The 22,165-nt window shown below is 64.1% G+C and overlaps 1 protein-coding gene across 1 annotated transcript in view; it reads right to left on the reverse strand.

Annotated features, from left to right (window-relative positions):
• Positions 1-6,264: 6,264 nt before the first annotated feature.
• The window catches only part of LOC142362332 (staphylococcal nuclease domain-containing protein 1-like), a 119,189-nt gene continuing 103,288 nt past the window's right edge, over positions 6,265-22,165 (reverse strand). Inside the window, exon 16 of the mRNA XM_075429571.1 lies at positions 6,265-6,707. Within this exon, the coding sequence (XP_075285686.1) occupies positions 6,265-6,707 (443 nt within the window). The remainder of the gene's footprint in view (positions 6,708-22,165) is intronic.

A 22,165-nucleotide genomic window follows, 5' to 3' on the forward strand; every position in this document is an offset into this window, starting at 1 on the left:
GGGTTTTGCAGGGAGGGTGATGGGGGGGCTGGAGCTGTGACACCCCCCCCCCCGCCCCAGCTCCCCACCGGGCAGCCCCGGCCACGCTGTACGGCCCCACGGCGGTGACGCAGGCAGCGATGGAGGGACCGAGGGACGCGGGGGGATGTCCCCATCATCCGGTTGCCGTGGAAACCGATGGGAATCACCCTCCAGAGAGCCCCCCCCCACGCTCCAGGAAAGCAGCGGGGACGCAGACAAGGACAGCACCCACCCCTGCACCCCACCCCGCACCCCAGGAGGGAGCTGCCATGGTTGAAGACCCCCTGGGGACGACGGGGAGCGTGGGTGGGCACCGAACCCCAACGCCGGCAGTGCCGGTGCCGGATGCCTCTCGGCTGTGCCGCGCCGGCTTCGAGAGGGCATCGAGCCACACCAGACCCCCTCCATCCCCCGGGACCCCCAGCGCACCCACCCAACCCCAGCAGCGGGTGACCCACAGCCCTGCCCACCGCATCCGGGCTGGCGATGCCCGGCACAAGCGGGAGGAGCAGGATGAGACCCGCAGCAGCCACCGCCACGGGCCACAGCCATGCCAAGCTGTTGGGGGGACAAAGCCGTCACCCTTCTCGCCCCACCAAGGCCACCCCACGCCGGGGTGGGGGGTCGGTTGGAGCGTGGCATCGCCGGTGCCTGCCAGCGCAGCCCGAGCCGGCAGCTGCGGCTTTGTTCGAGCCCCGATCGAAATTCTGGGCGCATCGAGGCCAGCCGGGGCCGAAGGCTGGAAGGAGAAACGCGGCCGGGGACGCGGGGCTGGCGTCGGTGCTGTGCCGTCCCGGCTGCCCGCAGCACCCATCGCACCCCACGGCCGGCGCGCCGGCACCGAGGGGCTCGGCAAGCCCAGGGCGGCCGCCTTCGCCGTGGGGCTGGGAGGATTGGGGGGGCTGCGAGAGCTGTGCTGGCAGGGACCCCCCCCCCCGAGTGCGGGCAGGCGGGCGAGCAAGGGCAAGGGGACGTGACGTGGTGCGGGGCGGTGAGCGCCGGCTGAGCCGGAGCCTGCAGGATGTGCCAAGGCGGCCGAGCGATGGCCCTGGGACGCGGGTCAGCCGTTGGCAGCGGCAGCACGCTGCAAGACGCCGAGGAGGGATGGAGCCGCCCGCCGTGACCCCGTGTCCCCGTGTCCCCGTGTCCCCGCACCCACCAAACTGTGGTGTTTCTGGTGGGCGCAGGCTCTCGCCGCTCCCGACCCCCCCGGCGGCTGCGTCGCCCTGCAGCTGCAGCCACGGCTGCGTCGGTGCCCGTGTCTGCGTCGCTGTCCACATCTGCATCCCTGCCCACAGCTGGATCTGCAGCCACATCTGTATCCCTGCCCGCATCTGCATCCGTGTCCACATCTGGATCTGCAGCCACATCTGCATCCCTGCCCATATCTGCATCCCTGCCCACAGCTGGTTGTGCAGCCACATCTGCATCCCTGCCCATATCTGCATCCCTGCCCACAGCTGGATCTGCAGCCACGTCTGCAGCTGCAGCCACATCTGCATCCCCGCCCACATCTGCATCCCTGCCCATATCTGCATCCCTGCCCACAGCTGGATCTGCAGCCACATCTGCATCCCTGCCCATATCTGCATCCCTGCCCACAGCTGGATCTGCAGCCACATCTGCATCCCTGCCCATATCTACATCCCTGCCCACAGCTGGATCTGCAGCCACGTCTGCAGCTGCAGCCACATCTGCATCCCTGCCCACATCTGCATCCCTGCCCTCAACTGGTTGTGCAGCCACATCTGCATCCCTGCCCATATCTGCATCCCTGCCCACAGCTGGATCTGCAGCCACGTCTGCAGCTGCAGCCACATCTGCATCCCTGCCCACATCTGCATCCCTGCCCTCAACTGGTTGTGCAGCCACATCTGCATCCGTGCCCACATCTGGATCTGCAGCCACATCTGCGTCCTTGTCCACATCTGCATCCCTGCCCACAGCTGGATCTGCAGCCACGTCTGCTTCCGTGCCCACATCTGCATCCCTGCCCACAGCTGCATCCACAGCCACATCTGCATCCATGTCCACATTGGCATCCATGTCCACATCTGCATCCCCGTCCACAGCTGGATCTGCAACCACATCTGCATCCGTGTCCATATCTGCATCCACACCCAAATCTGCATCCATGCCCACATCTGCATCTGTGTCCATATCTGCATCCACACCCAAATCTGCATCCATGCCCACATCTGCATCCCTGCCCACAGCTGCATCCGCAGCCACATCTGCATCCGTGCCCACATCTGCATCTGTGTCCACACCTGCGTCCCTGCCCACAGCTGGATCCGCAGCCACATCTGCACCCGTGCCCACATCTGGATCCGCAGCCAGGTCCCCGCCGGGGTGGCCCTGGTCCCCTGCCCGGTGCCGCGGCTCGGTGCCGGGACGCAGCCGTGCTGCCGGGGCCGGTGCCATCCTGCACCCGCCGGCTGCGGTGCAGAGGGGCGAGCGGGGGGGGGGCACGGCGCAGCCTCCTGCTCCCAGGCTCAGCCCTGCTCGGCAGGAGGAGGAGGAGGAGGAGGAGGAGGAGGAGGATGGGGGAAACCAGGCCACGGCGCGGAGGCTGAGTGGAGAAACCCCTCGCCGCGTCGCTGCCTCCCATGCTCTGCCAGGGAGATGGCAGCTCAGCCGCCCCAGCACCCCCATTCCTGCCCCAGCACCCCCATTTCTGCCCCAGCTCCCTCGCTCCTGCCTCGGACTCCCCATTCCTGCCCCAGAACCCACCATCCCTGCCCCAGCCACTCCATTTCTGCCCTAGCCCCCCTGTTCCTGCCCCAGCTCCCCCATTCTGCCCCAACCCCTCTATTCCTGCCTCAGACTCCCCATTCCTGCCCCAGTACCCCTCATTACTGCCCCAGCTCCCCCATTCCTGCCCCAGCCCCTCTATTCCTGCCTCAGACTCCCCATTCCTGCCCCAGCACCCCCATTTCTGCCCCAGCACCCCCATTTCTGCCCAGCTCCCTCACTCCTGCCTCGGACTCCCCATTCCTGCCCCAGCACCCCTCATTACTGCCCCAGCACCCCCCATTCCTGCCCCAGCTCCCCCATTCCCGCCCCAACCCCTCTATTCCTGCCTCAGACTCCCCATTCCTGCCCCAGCACCCCTCATTACTGCCCCAGCACCCCTCCATTCCTGCCCCTGCCCCCCATTCCTGCCCCAGTCTGTCCATTCCTGCCCCAGCTTCCCCCATTCCTGCCCCAGCACCCCTCATGACTGCCCCAGAGCACACCATTCCTGCCCCAACTCCTCTATTCCTGCCCCAGACTCCCCCATTCCTGCCCCAGAACCCCCCCATTCCTGCCCCAGCCCCTCTATTCCTGCCCCAGATCCCCCCATTCCCACCCCAGCCCCTCTATTCCTGCCCCAGATTCCCCCATTCCCACCCCAGCCCCTCTATTCCTGCCCCAGCTGCCCCCATTCCTGCCCCACCCCCCATTCCTGCCCCACTCCCCCTATTCTTGCCCCACCCCCCCTAATCCTGCCCCACTCCCCCTATTCTTGCCCCACCCCCCCATTCCTGCCCCACTCCCCCTATTCTTGCCCCACCCCCCCATTCCTGCCCCACTCCCCCTATTCTTGCCCCACCCCCCCCATTCCTGCCCCACTCCCCCTATTCTTGCCCCACCCCCCCATTCCTGCCCCACTCCCCCTATTCTTGCCCCACCGCCCCCATTCCTGCCCCAGCTTTCTCCTCCAGAAGATCAAGAGAAAGTAATTTATAGGATCAAGCTGCTCCCCTCCAGGGTAATTTATGTAATTAGGATTAGCCGAGGCCACGCAAGGCCCTCGGCCGCTCCACCGAGGAGGGCTCTGCCGCCCGGTGCTGCTGCCCACCGCGGCTCCGGTGTTTGGCACGCGTCTGCCGTGCGTCCCCATGGCATCTGCTGGGCATCCACCTCGTGTCCGCCCTGCGTCTGCTGCTGTGCATGGCTGTGTGACCCCCCACATCCACCCTGCATCGCTGTGCATCGCTGAGTAACCCCACACATCCACCCTGCGTCGCTGTGCATCGCTGAGTAACCCCACACACCCACCCTGCATCGCTGAGCAGCCCCACACACCCACCCTGCATCCACCCTGCATCGCTGTGTAACCCCCTACACCCACCCTGCGTCGCTGTGCATCGCTGAGTAACCCCACACACCCACCCTGCATCGCTGAGTAACCCCACACACCCACCCTGCATCCATGCTGCATCGCTGTGTAACCCCCTACACCCACCCTGCGTCGCTGTGCATCGCTGAGTAACCCCACAGACCCACCCTGCATTGCTGTGCAGCCCCACACACCCACCCTGCATCGCTGTGCATCGCTGTGCAACATCCCACATCCACCCTGCATCCACGCTGCATCGCTGAGTAACCCCACACACCCACCCTGCATTGCTGTGCAGCCCCACACACCCACCCTGCATCGCTGTGCGTCGCTGTGCAACCCCCCACATCCACCCTGCATCCACGCTGCATCGCTGAGTAACCCCACACATCCACCCTGCATCGCTGTGCATCGCTGTGCAACACCCCACATCCACCCTGCATCCACGCTGCATCGCTGAGTAACCCCACACATCCACCCTGCATCGCTGTGCGTCGCTGTGCAACCCCACACACCCACCCTGCATCCACGCTGCATCACTGTGTAACCCCCTACACCCATCCTGCGTCGCTGTGCAGCCCCACACACCCACCCTGCATCGCTGTGCATCTGCCCTGCATCCACTGCAGTTCTGCTGTGCAACCGCCACACAACCGCTGTGCTTCTGCCCTGCATCCACCCTGCATCTCCTGAGCATCCGCCCTGCATCCACCCTGCATCCGCTGTGCATCTACTGGGCATCCACTCTGCATCTGCCCTGCATCCACTCTGCATGCGCCCTGCATCCACCCTGCATCTCCTGAGCATCCGCCCTGCATCCACCCTGCATCTACTGAGCATGTCCTGCATCCACCCTGCATCCGCTGTGCATCTACTGAGCATCCACTCTGCATCTGCCCTGCGTCCACCCTGCATCCACCCTGCATCCGCCCTGCATCCGCTGTGCATCTACTGAGCACCCACTCTGCATCTGCCCTGCATCCACTGAGTATCCACCCTGCATACACCCTGCATCGTCTCTGCATGCGCCCTGCACCCGCCCTGCATCCGCCGAGCATCCACCCTGCATCCGCCGAGCATCCGCCCTGCATCTGCTGTGCATCTACTGAGCATCCACCCTGCATCTGCTGTGCATCTACTGAGCATCCACTCTGCATCTGCCCTGCATCTGCTGAGTATCCACCCTGCATCCACCCTGCATCCTCTCTGCATGCGCCCTGCATGCGCCCTGCATGCGCCCTGCATCCGCCCTGCATCCACCCTGCATCCGCCCTGCATCCGCAGAGCATTCACCCTGCATCCTCTCTGCATCCACCCTGCATCCGCAGAGCACCCACCCTGCATTCACCCTGCATCCTCTCTGCATCCACCCTGCATCCTCTCTGCATCTGCCCTGCATCCACCCTGCATCCACCCTGCATCCACCCTGCATCCTCTCTGCATGCGCCCCGCATGCGCCCTGCATCCGCCCTGCATCCGCCCTGCATCCACCCTGCATCCGCTCTGCAGCCACCCTGCATCTGCCCTGTATCCGCAGAGCATCCCCTGCATCCACCCTGCATCCGCAGAGCACCCACCCTGCATGCACCCTGCATCCTCTCTGCATCCACCCTGCATCCGCAGAGCATCCCCTGCATCCACCCTCCATCCACCCTGCATCCTCTCTGCATCCACCCTGCATCCGCAGAGCACCCACCCTGCATACACCCTGCATCCACCCTGCATCCACCCTGCATCCGCCCTGCATCCGCCCTGCATCCGCCCTGCATCCGCAGACCACCCACCCTGCATCCACCCTGCATCCACAGAGCACCCACCCTGCATCCACCCTGCACCCACCCTGCATCTGCCCTGCACATGCTGCACACCCACCACACGCCCACCCCGCACCCACCGCGCATCGCAGCTCCGCGGGGGACCAACGCAAACCACCGCTGAGACCCGGAGCTGCCCCACCGCCCCCCGGCACCCCCCGTCTGCCCGGACACGGCTCTGCCCCGGCGCACGCCCTTGGCCGGCTCCCCAGTCCCCCCCAGTCCCCCCCAGTCCCCTCCAGTCCCCCGTGGCGTGGCACTGGTGGCGATGGCAGGGCCACGCCAGCCAAGCGCTGTGCACTGAAGCCACCGCCAGCACCGCGCTCAGCGGCAGAGACCGAGATTCACTATTGATTTCCACCAAAAAAAAGTAATATAAAATAAAATAACCCAAAATAAACCAATCCAAACCAACCGGGGAGCGTCGTCCCCCCTGTCCCCCGCCCGTTCCCCACCGCTGCTTCCAGCAAGGGGGGGCTCGGGGCTGGAGAGGAGAGCGGGGCCCAATCCTGCGCCCGCACCGCGCCAGGCACCGTGAGCCCCATCCACGCAGCTTTGCCCTTCGGCGAGACCCAAGCCCCGCGGGCATCGCTGAGCCGGCGCGCCGCAGCCCCCCGCATCCCCCCGCATCCCCCCGCAGCCCCCCGCAGCCCCTACCTCTCGCTGCAGCACCAGCTCCTTGGTGAAGTGCGTGGCCTCCTCGCTGAAGGGCTCGCCCTCCTGCACCAGCCCCGGCAGGTTCCGGGCTCCCCGCGGACACTCGATGCCTGCGGGAGGAAGGGGAGGAAGAGGAGAGTGAGGTCAGTGGGTGACCGCAAGCCGCTGCTGGGGATGTCACCTAAAATAAATGTTTCGGGGGGGAAAGGGGTCACCGGAGGCCAGGCAGGATGGGACAAGCTCCCGGGACACAGCAGGGTCCCCAGCGCTGGCACCTCCCTGGCACCGGGGCGGGGAGAGCCTGGGACAGCCCTGGGGCCAGCGGGGATGGGGACATGGGGACGAGCAGGGGAACAGTCAGTGGGGATGGGGACATGGGGACAAGGAGGGGAACAGCCATTGGGGATGGGGACATGGGGACAAGGAGGGGAACAGCCAGTGGGGATGGGGACATGGGGACAAGGAGGGGAACAGCCAGTGGGGATGGGCACATGGGGACGAACAGAGGCAGAGCCAGTGCGGACAGGGACACAGGGATGAGCAGGGGAACAGTCAGCGGGGATGGGGACATGGGGACAAGGAGGGGAACAGCCAGTGGGGATGGGGACATGGGGACAAGGAGGGGAACAGCCAGTGGGGATGGGGACATGGGGACGAACAGGGGAACAGGCAGTGGGGATGGGGACATGGGAACTAGGAGGGGAACAAACAGCAGGGTTGGGGACATGGGGACAAACAGAGGAACAGTCAGTGGGGATGGGGACACGGGGACAAGGAGGGGAACAAGCAGCAGGGTTGGGGACATGGGGACAAGCAGGGGCAGAGCCAGAGGGGATGGGGACATGGGGAAGAACAGGGGCAGAGCCATCAGGGATGGGGACACAGGGACAAGCAGAGGCAGAGCCAGAGGGGATGGGGACATAGGGACAAGGAGGGGAACAGCCAGTGGGGATGGGGACATGGGGACGAACAGAGGCAGAGCCAGTGGGGACAGGGACACGGGGATGAGGAGGGGAACAGTCAGCGGGGATGGGGACATGGGGACAAGGAGGGGAACAGCCAGTGGGGATGGGGACATGGGGACAAGGAGGGGAACAGCCATTGGGGATGGGGACATGGGGACAAGGAGGGGAACAGCCAGTGGGGATGGGGACATGGGGACGAACAGAGGCAGAGCCAGTGGGGACAGGGACACGGGGATGAGGAGGGGAACAGTCAGCGGGGATGGGGACATGGGGACAAGGAGGGGAACAGCCAGTGGGGATGGGGACATGGGGACAAGGAGGGGAACAGCCATTGGGGATGGGGACATGGGGACAAGCAGAGGCAGAGCCAGCAGGGATGGGGACACGAGAGCCCCAGCCCCACGAGCCACCACTAAAAATCAAAACACTTCAAAAACGCGGGGGGAAGGGGGCCGAGCGCTGCGGCCGTCGCACCGGACCGCGTCCGGACCCCCAGCTCCCCGTGACTCAGTTTCCCCACCCGCAAACTGGGGTAACCCCCCCGGGGGCTCCCCTTTGGCGAGGCGCTGCCAGCGCCGGCGCGGCGCAGATTATTAAACCGGGAAGCCCTGCATTATTAATTTTATTTTACATAAGTGGTTATTAATGAAGTGCCGGGAATTACACTCAGCGGCTGCCGGAGCGCAGCGGGGCAACGGCAGGGGAGGGGGGGCTGTAGGGGAGAGACGCCGCGGGACCCCCGGCTCCCCCCAAGCCTCACCCCACTGCATCGCTCCTGGGACAGGCACGGCCACCCCAGTGGGGACTGGTGGGGTCCCCAGCCCTGCTTTAGGGACCAGCGGGGGTCCCCAGCCCTGCATTAGGGACCAGCGGGGGTCCCCAGATCTGCTTCAAGTACTGGTGGGGGTCCCCAGTCTTGCTGTGGAGTCCTGTGGGGTCCCCAGCACTGCTTTAGGGACCAGTGGGGGTCCCCAGCCCTGCTTTAGGGACCAGTGGGGGTCCCCAGCCCTGCTTCAGCGACTGATGGGGGTCCCCAGCCCTGCTTCAGTGACCGGTGGGGGTCCCCAGCCCCGCTGTGGGGTCCCGTGGGGTCCCCAGCCCTGCTTCAGGGACCGGTGGGGGTCCCCAGCCCTGCTTTAGGGACCGGTGGGGGTCCCCAGCCCTGCTTCAGTGACTGATGTGGGTCCCCAGCCCTGCTGTTGGGTTCCGTGGGGTCCCCAGCCCTGCTTTAGGGACCGGTGGGGGTCCCCAGCCCTGCTGTGGGGTCCCGTGGGGTCCCCAGCCCTGCTTCAGGGACCGGTGGGGGTCCCCAGCCCCGCTGTGGGGTCCCCTGGGGTCCCCAGCCCTGCTTCAGCAACCGGTGTGGGTCCCCATCCCTGCTTTAGGGACCGGCGGGGGTCCCCAGCCCTGCGTTAGGGACCAGCGGGGGTCCCCAGCCCTGCTGCAGGGACTGGCGGGGGTCCCCAGCCGCTCATGGGCCCTGCAGCAGCGGGGGGAGAGGGGGGGTTACCCCCCACCTCAGCACCCGGAGAAGGAGCCTGGTGCAGGGGGAAGCTGCCCCTCGGCCCCCGGCTCCGGTAGAAGCCCACCGAGGCGGTGCCACCGCTGCAGCCTCAGCGGGGGCACGGGAGCCAGGCTGCCATCCTGGTGTCCCTGTCCCCATCCCCATCCTTGTCCCCATCTCCATCCCCCTCCCCGTCCCCATCCCTGTCCCATCCCTGTCCCTGTCCCCATCACAGTCCTCATCCCCATCCCTGTCCCAGTCCCTGTCCACATCCTCAAGCCCATCCGCATCCTTGTCACCATCTCTGTCCCTGTCCCCATCCCCATCCTCATTCGCATCGCTGTCCCTGTCCCCACACCCCTCCCCATCCCCACCCTCATCCCCATCCCTGTTCACATCCTTGTCCCATCCCTGTCCCCACACCCGTCCCTCATCCCCATCCCTGTCCCCATCCTTGTCCCAGTCCCCATCCCCATCCTCATCCTCGTCCCCGTCCTTGTCCTATCCCTGTCCCTGTCCTTATCCCCATCCTTGTCCCCATCCCCATCGCTGTTCACAGCGATGTCCCATCCCTGTCCCTGTCCCCAAGCCCATCTCTCATCCCCATCCTTCATCCCCATCCTTGTCCCAGTCCCCATCCCCATCCTTGTCCTATCCCTGTCCCTGTCCCCATCCCCATTCTCATCCCCATCCCCATCCCCATGCCCATCCCTGTCTCCATCGCCATCCTTGTCCCCATTCCTGTCCCTGTCCCATCCCTGTCCCCATCCCCATCCTCATCCTCATCCCTGTCCCACCCCCATCCTCACCCTTGTCCCCCTCGTCCCCACCCCTTGCCCATCCCGAACCTGTCCCATCCCCGTCCCCTCCACCCCATCGCCCCCCGCCACCGCCAGCCCCGCGATGGCACAGCCCGGTGCCGGACAAACCCCCCCTTTCCCCCCCACCTCCTCAGAGCGTGGGTGCCGCGTCCCACCCAGCCAGGCCCCCCCGCACGATGGGACCCCCCCTCGTCCCCCCTCCCGCACCCCCCAGCCGCGGTGGCACTGACATCGCCTCCCCCAAGAAAATGGGGTGAGAAAGGAAGATTTTTGGAAACAGCAAAATGTGGGGGGGGGGGGGGGAGAGCGGGCGACGCCATGATCTTCATTAACGAGCTGGGAACCAGCAGCCTGCTAACGAAGCGCAGCTGGAGGGTTGGGAAGGTCCCCCCACCCAGGACCACCGCTGAGCACCGGGGACCTTGGGCAGGATGGTGGGGCGAGGGGACCCCGCTCCACCCAGGGGTGCAGGCAGGGGAGGGGGGGTCAGCGGCAGCCCCTCGGCTCCGGGACCCCCACCACGGCGACCCCCAAAGCCACTCGGCATCGGCTGCGGCGCGCGCAGAGACCCCGGTTGCGAGCGGGAGGAAGGAGCGGAGACGCATCTCCTCCTCCTCCTCCTCCTCCCGGCACGGCTGCGGCGAGGCCATGGCGCGCATCCCGTGCCAAGGCGCTGCCGCCAGCGTCTCCAGCGCCGCGCTGGGAGGGCGAAACGAGGAGCCAGAGCCGCCAAGAGCGCTTCTTCCCTTCCTCCTCCTCCTCCTCCTCCAGCGAGTGGCGGCTGGGGGCAGGGGCTGGGGAAAGGAAAACCCGAGAGCTCTGGGGAAAGGAAAACCCGAGAGCTCTGGGAAAAGGAAAACCTGAGAGCTCTGGGGAAAGGAAAACCCAAGGGCTCTGGGGAAAGGAAAACCCGAGAGCTCTGGGCAAAGGAAAACCCGAGAGCTCTGGGAAAAGGAAAACCTGAGAGTTATGGGGAAAGGAAAACCCGAGAGCTCTGGGGAAAGGAAAACCCAAGGGCTCTGGGGAAAGGAAAACCCGAGAGCTCTGGGAAAAGGAAAACCCAAGGGCTCTGGGGAAAGGAAAACCCAAGAGCTCTGGGAAAAGGAAAACCCGAGAGCTCTGGGGAAAGGAAAACCCGAGAGCTCTGGGGAAAGGAAAACCCGAGAGCTCTGGGAAAAGGAAAACCCGAGAGCTCTGGGGAAAGGAAAACCCAAGGGCTCTGGGAAAAGGAAAACCCGAGAGCTCTGGGAAAAGGAAAACCTGAGAGCTCTGGGGAAAGGAAAACCCAAGGGCTCTGGGAAAAGGAAAACCCGAGAGCTCTGGGGAAAGGAAAACCTGAGAGCTCTGGGGAAAGGAAAACCCAAGGGCTCTGGGAAAAGGAAAACCCGAGAGCTCTGGGGAAAGGAAAACCCGAGAGCTCTGGGAAAGGAAAACCCGAGAGCTCTGGGGAAAGGAAAACCCAAGGGCTCTGGGGAAAGGAAAACCCGAGAGCTCTGGGAAAAGGAAAACCCAAGGGCTCTGGGGAAAGGAAAACCCAAGAGCTCTGGGAAAAGGAAAACCCGAGAGCTCTGGGGAAAGGAAAACCCGAGAGCTCTGGGGAAAGGAAAACCCAAGGGCTCTGGGGAAAGGAAAACCCGAGAGCTCTGGGAAAAAGAAAACCCAAGGGCTCTGGGGAAAGGAAAACCCAAGAGCTCTGGGAAAAGGAAAACCCGAGAGCTCTGGGGAAAGGAAAACCTGAGAGCTCTGGGGAAAGGAAAACCCAAGGGCTCTGGGAAAAGGAAAACCCGAGAGCTCTGGGGAAAGGAAAACCCGAGAGCTCTGGGGAAAGGAAAACCCAAGGGCTCTGGGGAAAGGAAAACCCGAGAGCTCTGGGGAAAGGAAAACCCGAGAGCTCTGGGGAAAGGAAAACCCAAGGGCTCTGGGAAAAGGAAAACCCGAGAGCTCTGGGGAAAAGGAAAACCCGAGAGCTCTGGGGAAAGGAAAACCCAAGGGCTCTGGGAAAAGGAAAACCCGAGAGCTCTGGGGAAAAGGAAAACCCGAGAGCTCTGGGGAAAGGAAAACCCGAGAGCTCTGGGGAAAGGAAAACCGAAAAAGGATGGGACGAGGACGCTCAGCCCCAGAACCGCGCCGGGTGCCGCGCGGCAAGGGGAGGGGGTCGCTCGGCGCTCACCCAAGCAAGTCCGGCCAAGTTACCCAGCACGTTAAATTAAAAAAAAAATAATAATAACCCGAAGCCGCGGCTCCGCTGCCCTTCCCGGGACGTATTAATCTGCCCGGGTGAGGGATGCGGTTTGAAACGCCGCGGCTGCCGCCGCTCTGCCCCGGGGTCTCCGGAGAACTCCGCCACAAATCACTTCTGCTGAACGCCTTCGCCGGGCAGCGAGAGCCCGGTGCCACCGGCGCGGCCGGGATGGATGGGGCATGCTCCGAGCTCGGCCCTGCTCCAGGGCGTGGGGCGAGGGCTGGGGGCAGCCCTGGGCATCCCAGGGTACCCCACAGCATCCCAGGGTACCCCGCAGCATCCCTGGGCATCCCGCAGCATCTCAGGGTACCCCACAGCATCCCTGGGCATCCCGCAGCATCTCAGGGTACCCCACAGCATCCCTGGGCATCCTGCAGCATCCCTGGGCATCCCACAGCATCCCAGGGTACCCCACAGCATCCCAGGGTACCCCACGGCATCCCGCAGCATCCCAGGGTACCCCACAGCATCCCTGGGCATCCCAGGGTACCCCACAGCATCCCAGGGTACCCCACGGCATCCCAGGGTACCCCACAGCATCCCTGGGCATCCCAGGGTACCCCACAGCATCCCAGGGTACCCCACGGCATCCCTGGGCATCCCAGGGTACCCCACAGCATCCCAGGGTACCCCACGGCATCCCTGGGCATCCCACAGCATCCCTGGGCATCCCAGGGTACCCCACAGCATCCCAGGGTACCCCACAGCATCCCTGGGCATCCCAGGGTACCCCACAGCATCCCAGGGTACCCCACGGCATCCCTGGGCATCCCACAGCATCCCTGGGCATCCCAGGGTACCCCACAGCATCCCAGGGTACCCCACAGCATCCCTGGGCATCCCAGGGTACCCCACAGCATCCCAGGGTACCCCACGGCATCCCTGGGCATCCCAGGGTACCCCACAGCATCCCAGGGTACCCCACGGCATCCCGCAGCATCCCAGGGTACCCCACAGCATCCCTGGGCATCCCACGGTACCCCACAGCATCCCAGGGTACCCCACGGCATCCCGCAGCATCCCAGGGTACCCCACAGCATCCCAGGGTACCCCACAGCATCCCTGGGCATCCCAGGGTACCCCACAGCATCCCACGGTACCCCACAGCATCCCTGGGCATCCCACAGCATCTCAGGGTACCCCACGGCATCCCTGGGCATCCCAGGGTACCCCACAGCATCCCAGGGCATCCCAGGGTACCCCACGGCATCCCTGGCCATCCTGCAGCATCTCAGGGTACCCCACAGCATCCCTGGGCATCCCAGGGTACCCCACAGCATCCCTGGCCATCCCGCAGCATCTCAGGGTACCCCACAGCATCCCTGGGCATCCCAGGGTACCTCACAGCACCCCAGGGTACCCCGCAGCATCTCAGGGTACCCCACAGCATCCCTGGGCATCCCAGGGTACCCCACAGCATCCTTGGGCATGCCACAGCATCTCTGGACATCCTGCAGCATCCCAGGGTACCCCACAGCATCCCAGGGTACCCCACAGCATCCCTGGGCATCCCGCAGCATCTCAGGGTACCCCACGGCATCCCAGGGCATCCCAGGGTACCCCACAGCATCCCTGGCCATCCCGCAGCATCCCAGGGTAACCCACGGCACCCCTGGGAATCCCAGGGTACCCCACAATATCTCTGGGCATCCCACAGCATCCCTGGATATCCCGCAGCATCCCAGGGTACCCCACAGCATCCCTGGGCATCCCAGAGCATCCCGCAGGACCCCAGGGTATCCCGGTAATTAAGGATCTTTGGTGTCCCCGCGCCGCACCGGGCCCGGTGGAGGGCCTGATCCTGCCCTGCCGGGGAACGGAGCGGGGAGCCCGGCATCGCCCGCCTCTCTCCTCCCTCCGGGAGCTCGTTAAAAAACCCCCTCAAATTTCCCCAGGGAACATTTCCCTCATTTTCCACGGAAGTTCCATTGCCCCTGGAGCAGGGGGCTTTTCCAGCCCTGATTTCTGGGCTCTAACCAGCTTTTTTGGATGAAGAGTTAGAGCGTACCCTCAGCCAGTTTGCTGGTGACACCAAACTGGGAGCAGTGGTGGACGCACCGGGAGGCTGTGCTGGATCCAGCGAGCCCTGGACAGGCTGGAGAGTTGGGCACAGAGGAACCTGATGAGGTTCAACCAGGGCAAGGGCAGGGTCCTGCCCCTGGGGAGGAACAACCCCAGGCACCAGCACAGGCTGGGGCTGAGCTGCTGGAGAGCAGCTCTGCGGAGAGGGACTGGGAGTGCTGGGGGACGACAGGGTGACCATGAGCCAGCAGCGTGCCCTGGGTGCCAAGAAGGCCGATGGGATCCTGGGGTGCATGAGGAGGAGTGTGGGCAGCAGGGCGAGGGAGGTTCTCCTCCCCCTCTGCTCTGCCCTGGGGAGGCCCCATCTGCAGTGCTGGGTCCAGTGCTGGGCTCCCCAGTTCCAGAAAGATGAGGAGCTACTGGAGAGAGTCCAGCACAGGGCTACGAGGATGAGGAGGGGACTGGAGCATCTCTCCTGCGAGGAGAGGCTGAGGGAGCTGGGCTTGTTCAGCCTGGAGAAGAGAAGGCTGCGAGGGGACCTTGGAAATGCCTCTAAATATCTGCAGGGGGGGGTCAGGAGGCCGGGGCCGGATCCCGCTGCGGCATCCCCAGGGCAGCGGTGCCGGGGCTGGCGGCGATGCCGGGGGGGGGGTGACGCTGCCGAGTCGTGACGGCGACTTGGCTGCTGCCGCAGAGCCCGCGTGGGAGCGCGTTGTATTTTTAACGCTGGTCCCTACCAAAATAGAGCCTCGTCGGGAACAGGGAAACAGACGGCAGCGGGGAGGCGGGAGGTGGCTAACGCAGCGCGGAGCGGGGGGCTGCCGAGGGACCCCCCCCCCCCCGCCCAGGATCCCGGCAGAGGGGTGCAGCAGCCAGCGGCGATGCTCAGCTCGGGGCCTGGGACGGAGGGACAGACGGACACGCCAGCCTGGTCACGGCTTTTGGGGTCACCGTGCCCCGGCACTGCGCATTGGCAGCATCTGGTGTCACCACGTCTCGGCGTTTGGGGTCACCACGTCCTGACACTGCATCTCCAGCCTTCAGAGACCCTGCACCCCAACACTGGGCATCTCCAGCCTTTGGGGTCCCCACACCTCAGCATCAACATCTGCAGCCCTTAGGGTCCCCTCATCCCAAATGCCACAGCCTTTGGGGTCCCCACACCCCAACACTGGGCATCTCCAGCCTCTGGGGTCACCATGTCCTGACACCACACATCTGCAGCCTTTGGGGTCACCGTGCCCCGGCACTGTGCATTGGCAGCATCTGGTGTCACCACACCTCAGTGTTCGGGGTCACCACGTCCTGACCCTGCATCTCCAGCCTTCAGGGACCCTGCACCCCAACACTGGGCATCTCCAGCCTTTGGGATCCCCACACCTCAGCATCAACATCTGCAGCCCTTGGGGTCCCCTCATCCCAAATGCCACAGCCTTTGGGGTCCCCACACCCCAAAACTGGGCATCACCAGCCTTTGGGGTCCCCACACCTCAGCATCAACATCTGCAGCCTTTGGGGTCCTCACATCCCAAATGCTGCAGCGTTTGGGGTCCCCGCACCCCAACACTGGGCATCGCCAGTCTTTGGGGTCATCACATCCCAAATGCTGCAGCCTTTGGGGTCCCCTCACCCCAACACTGGGCATCTCCAGCCTCTGGGGTCACCATGTCCTGACATCACACATCTGCAGCCTTTGGGGTCACCGTGTCCTGGCACTGCACATTGGCAGCATCTGGTGTCACCACACCTCAGTGTTTGGGGTCACCACGTCCAGACACTGCATCTCCAGCCTTCAGGGACCCTGCACCCCAACACTGGGCATCTCCAGCCTCTGGGGTCACCATGTCCTGACACCACACATCTGCAGCCTTTGGGGTCACCATGCCCCGGCACTGTGCATTGGCAGCATCTCGCGTCACCACGTCTCGGCATTTGGGGTCACCACGTCCTGACCCTGCATCTCCAGCCGTCAGGGACCCTGCACCCCAACATTGGGCATCTCCAGCCTTTGGGGTCCCCACACCTCAGCATCAACATCTGCAGCCCTTGGGGTCCCCTCATCCCAAATGCCACAGTCTTTGGGGTCCCCACACCCCAGCACTGGGCATCACCAGCCTTTGGGGTCACCACATCCCAAATGCTGCAGCCTTTGGGGTCCCCTCACCCCAACACTGGGCACCTCCAGCCTCTGGGGTCACCATGTCCTGACATCACACATCTGCAGCCTTTTGGGGTCACCGTGTCCTGGCACTGCGCATTGGCAGCATCTGGTGTCACCACACCTCAGTGTTTGGGGTCACCACGTCCTGATACTGCATCTCCAGCCTTCAGGGACCCTGCACCCCAACATTGGGCATCTCCAGCCTTTGGGGTCACCATGTCCTGACACCACACATCTGCAGCCTTTGGGGTCACCGTGTCCTGGCACTGTGCATTGGCATCATCTGGTGTCACCACACCTCAGTGTTCGAGGTCACCACGTCCAGACACTGCATCTCCAGACTTCAGGAACCCTGCACCCCAACACTGGGCATCTCCAGCCTTTGGGGTCCCCACACCTCAGCATCAACATCTGCAGCCTTTGGGGTCCCCTCATCCCAAATGCTGCAGCCTTTGGGGTCCCCGCAAACCGACACTGGGCATCTCCAGCCTTTGGGGTCCCCACACCTCAGCATCAACATCTGCAGCCTTTGGGGTCCCCTCATCCCAAATGCTGCAGCCTTTGGGGTCCCCACACCCCAACACTGGGCATCGCCAGCCTTTGGGGTCACCACATCCCAAATGCTGCAGCCTTTGGGGTCCCCTCACCCCAGCACTGGGCATCACCAGCCTTTGGGGTCACCACATCCCAAATGCTGAAGCCTTTGGGGTCCCCTCACCCCAACACTGGGCATCGCTAGCCTTTGGGGTCCCCACACCTCAACGTCAACATCTGCAGCCTTTGGGGTCCCCTCATCCCAAATGCTGCAGCCTTTGGGGTCCCCGCAAACCGACACTGGGCATCGCCAGCCTTTGGGGTCACCACATCCCAAATGCTGCAGCCTTTGGGGTCCCCTCACCCCAACACTGGGCATCTCCAGCCTCTGGGGTCACCACGGCCTTTGGGGTCACCGTGTCCTGGCACTGCGCATTGGCAGCATCTGGTGTCACCACACCTCAGTGTTTGGGGTCACCACGTCCTGATACTGCATCTCCAGCCTTCAGGGACCCTGCACCCCAACATTGGGCATCTCCAGCCTTTGGGGTCACCATGTCCTGACACCACACATCTGCAGCCTTTGGGGTCACCGTGTCCTGGCACTGTGCATTGGCATCATCTGGTGTCACCACACCTCAGTGTTCGAGGTCACCACGTCCAGACACTGCATCTCCAGCCTTCAGGGACCCTGCACCCCAACACTGGGCATCTCCAGCCTTTGGGGTCACGATGTCCTGACACCACACATCTGCAGCCTTTGGGGTCACTGTGTCCTGGCACTGCATCTGTGGTATTTAGGGTCACCATGTCCTGACACTGCATCTGCAGCCTTTGGGGTCACCACATCCCAAATACTGCAGCTTTTGGGGTCACCACGTCCTGGCACTGCACATCTGCAGCCTTCGGGGTCACCGTATCCCAAATGCCACAGACTTTGGGGTCCCCGTACCCCGACACCGCACATCTGCAGCCTTTGGGGTCACCATGTCCCAACACTGCACATCTGCAGCCTTTGGGGTCACCACACCTCAGCATCGATATCTGCAGCCTTGGGGTCCCCACATCCCAAATGCTGCAGCCTTTGGGGTCCCCTCATGCCAAATGCTGCAGTCTTTGGGGTCCCCTCACCCCAACACTGGGCATCTGCAGCCTTTGGGGTCCCCGCATCCCAGCACCGCACATCTGCCGCCTTTGGAGTCCCTGCACCCCAACACTGGGCATCTGCAGCCTTTGGGGTCCCCACACCCCGACACCGCACATCTGCAGCCTTTGGGGTCACCACACTTCAGCATTGATATCTGCAGCCTTCGGGTCCCCACATCCCAAATACTGCAGCCTTTGGGGTCCCCTCACCCCAACACTGGGCATCTGCAGCCTTTGGGGTCCCTGCATCTCAGCACTGGACATCTGCAGCCTTTGGGGTCACCGTGTCTCAGCACAACGCAGCCACAGCATCTGGCGTCACCACGTCTCGGCATTCGGGGTCACCACGTCCTGACACTGCATCTACAGCTTTTGGGGTCCCCGCATCCCAAATGCCACAACATTTGGGGTCCCCGCACCCTGACACCGCAGGGCAACGGGCACAAACTTGAGCAGAGGAAGCTCCAGCTGAAGCCGAGGAAGAACTTCTTCCCTCTGAGGGTGCCGGAGCCCTGGCCCAGGCTGCCCAGAGGGGCTGTGGAGTCTCCTTCTCTGGAGATATTCCAGCCCCGGCTGGACGCGGTGCTGTGCCCCCTGCTCTGGGTGACCCTGCTTGGGCAGGGGGTGGGCTGGGGGACCCCAGGGGTCCCTTCCAACCCCACCACGCTGGCATTCTGCGATTTTCACCTCCTTCCCCCCCAAAGCAGCTCGCTGCCTCCCGCAGCAGCCGGGCTCCCAACCCACCGGGGCCACGCAGCCCCCCGCACCCCGACAGCGCCGGGGGTGCAGCACAGCCCCCCCTCGCCCCTCGGGGCCCGATTCTGCCGACGCTGCCGCCGGCCCCCGCAGCGAGAAGCCGCCAGGCTGCAGAGCCTCGTCGGGAAAGCGGAACCCAGGATTAAATTAGCAGCTCTCTATTTGCACATATTTATAGGGCTCCCAACGTATATATTTTAGCTGGGAAGACGGGATGAGGCTCCCTCGGGAGCATCCCTGAAGTCACATTTACCAGGGACCTGTCTTCTCTTTATGATGCTCATTTGCATTTGAAATATATAAAAAAATGCAGGCATTGATAAAATACAGATATTTATCATATTTCTGGCTCTAAGCGACAGGCGATGGCACCGCGCGGGGCGGGCAGAGGAGGGGTGGGGGAGCAGCAGCTCCGCTCGGGAGCACCGAGAGCGGCTCCCAGGAAAGGCACCGGCTGGAAAACCAAAAAAAAGTAGGAAAAGCCCCAAAAGAGGGTGCGTGGGCAGAGAGCAGGGATCCCCACAGAGTGGGACCACAGAGCACAGACCCCCATGGAGCAGGGACTCCCATGGAGCGGGGACCCCCACCAAGTGGGACCACAGAGCATGGACCCCATGGAGCGGGACCATGGAGCGGGACCACAGAGCAGGACCATGAAGCAGGGACCACTTGGAGCAGAGACTCCCACAGAGCACGACCATGGAGTAGGGACCCCCACAGGGCAGGACTACAGAGCAGAACCACGGAGCAAGGACCCCATGGAGCAAGGACCCCATGGAGCAGGGACCCCATGGAGCAGGGACCCCCATGGAGCAGGACCATAGAGCAGGACCATGAAGCCAGGACCTCTTGGAGCAGAGACTCCCACAGAGCAGGACCATGGAGCAGGGACCCCCACAGAGCAGGGACCCCCATGAAGCAGGACCATGGAGTAGGGACCCCCACAGTGCAAGACCATGGAGCAGGGACCCCTTGGAGCAGGGACCCCCACGGAGCCGGACCACAGAGCACAACCACGGAGCAGGGACCACCACGGAGCAGGGACCCCCATGGAGTAGGGACCCCCACAGAGCACGACCATGGAGCAGGGACCCCTTGGAGCAGGGACCCCCATGGAGTAGGGACCCTCATGGAGCAGGACCATGGAGTAGGGACCCCCACAGTGCAGGACCATGGAGCAGGGACCCCTTGGAGCAGGGACCCCCATGGAGCAGGACCACAGAGCACGACTACGGAGCAGGGACCCCCACGGAGCAGGGACCCCCATGGAGTAGGGACCCCCACAGAGCACAACCATGGAGCAGGGACCCCTTGGAGCAGGAACCCCCATGGAGTAGGGACCCCCATGGAGCAGGACCATGGAGTAGGACCGCGGAGCAGGGACGCCCACAGAGCAGGGACCCCCATGGAGTAGGGACGCCCACAGTGCAGGACCATGGAGCAGGGACCCCTTGGAGCAGGGACCCCCATGGAGCAGGGACCCGCATAAAGAAGGACCACGGAGCAGGACCATGAAGCCGGGACCCCTTGGAGCAGAGACTCCCACAGAGCACGACCACGGAGTAGGGACCCCCATGGAGCAGGGACCCCCATGAAGTAGGGACTCCCATGGAGCAGGATCATGGAGTAGGGACCCCCACAGTGCAGGACCATGGAGCAGGGACCCCTTGGAGCAGGGACCCCCATGGAGCAGGACCACAGAGCAGGACCAGGGTACAGGGACCCCCACAGAGCAGGGACCCCCACAGAGCAGGGACCCCCACGAAGCAGCACCACGGAGCAGGACTCGATCGCCGCGGGGCTGGGGACCCCCCAGGACGCCAATGCTTGGAAGTGGGGGACACCCCCACTGCTCTGCCTGTAAGCCCAGCGCGTTACACGGGGGGTCCCCCGGCAGGACCCCCCTCCTCTCGCCCTGTCTCGCTGCCGGGGTGCAGCCAGCAGCTCACGGCAGCGACCTCCCCGCCGAAACCCCGCGCGCCGGGGACCCCCGGAGCCCCCCGCCACCTGACCTTTCATTAGCTGTTCCGCTGAATAATTGATCAGGGCTGCACGGGGCTCATTAGAGCCGGAGCGGCTCCACGTCAGGTGGAGGAGTGGTGGGCACACCGGGAGGCTGTGCTGGATCCAGCGAGCCCTGGACAGGCTGGAGAGGTGGGCAGAGAGGAACCTGATGAGGTTCAACCAGGGCAAGGGCAGGGTCCTGCCCCTGGGGAGGAACAACCCCAGGCACCAGGACAGGCTGGGGCTGAGCTGCTGGAGAGCAGCTCTGCGGAGAGGGACTGGGAGTGCTGGGGGACAACAGGGTGACCATGAGCCAGCAGCGTGCCCTGGGTGCCAAGAAGGCCGATGGGATCCTGGGGTGCATGAGGAGGAGTGTGGGCAGCAGGGCGAGGGAGGGTCTCCTGCCCCTCTGCTCTGCCCTGGGGAGGCCCCATCTGCAGTGCTGGGTCCAGTGCTGGGCTCCCCAGGTCAAGAAAGATGAGGAGCTGCTGGAGAGAGTCCAGCGCAGGGCTAACCGGGACGTCGCCTGCCTTTTTAGCCTGTAATTCATGTCCGCAGCTCGATCAGGGAGCCTCACTGGGAAAGGTCTCCCTAGAGAAGAGCCGGGGAGGGAGAGGAGGAGCTGCATCCTCCCCCAGCGCCAAGGGGAGCGGGAAGGGAGCGGGACAGGCTGCCCCAGCACCGCAGAAGCGTCTCCAGCAGCACTGTTAGCCCGGATCAGCAAGCTGCAGCTCTGGGATGCGCAGCTCAGGGCGGTCCTGTGCCATGCAGGATGCTCCTGAGCCACTCAGGGCGGTCCTGTGCCATGCAGGATGCTCCTGAGCCACTCAGGGCGGTCCTGTGCCATGCAGGATGCTCCTGAGCCACTCAGGGCGGTCCTGTGCCATGCAGGATGCTCCTGAGCCACTCAGGGCGGTCCTGTGCCATGCAGGAGGATTCTGTGCAATGCAGAACGATCCTGTGCAACCCAGGGTGCTCCTGGGCAATGCAGGATGATCCTGAGCAATGCAGGATGTTTCTGTGCAGTGCAGAACGATCCTGTGCAACTCAGGGTGCTCCTGGGCAATGCAGGACGATCCAGAGCAACTCAGGGCGGTCCTGTGCCATGCAGGAGGATGCTGCGCAATGCAGAACGATCCTGTGCAACCCAGGGTGCTCCTGGGCAATGCAGGATGATCCTGAGCAATGCAGGATGTTTCTGTGCAGCTTGGGACACTTCTGTGCAATGCAGAATGATCCTGTGCACTGCAGGACGATCCTGAGCAACTCCTGATGATTCTGTGCAATGCAGGATGATCCCGAGTGACATGGGATGCTCCTGTGCAATGCAGAATGATCCTGAGCAACTCAGGATGCTCCTGTGCAATGCAGAACGATCCTGTGCAATGCAGGATGATCCTGTGCAGCACGGGA

Source organism: Opisthocomus hoazin, chromosome 8 (assembly GCF_030867145.1).
Source record: "Opisthocomus hoazin isolate bOpiHoa1 chromosome 8, bOpiHoa1.hap1, whole genome shotgun sequence".
Classification (NCBI taxonomy): Eukaryota; Metazoa; Chordata; class Aves; order Opisthocomiformes; family Opisthocomidae; genus Opisthocomus; species Opisthocomus hoazin.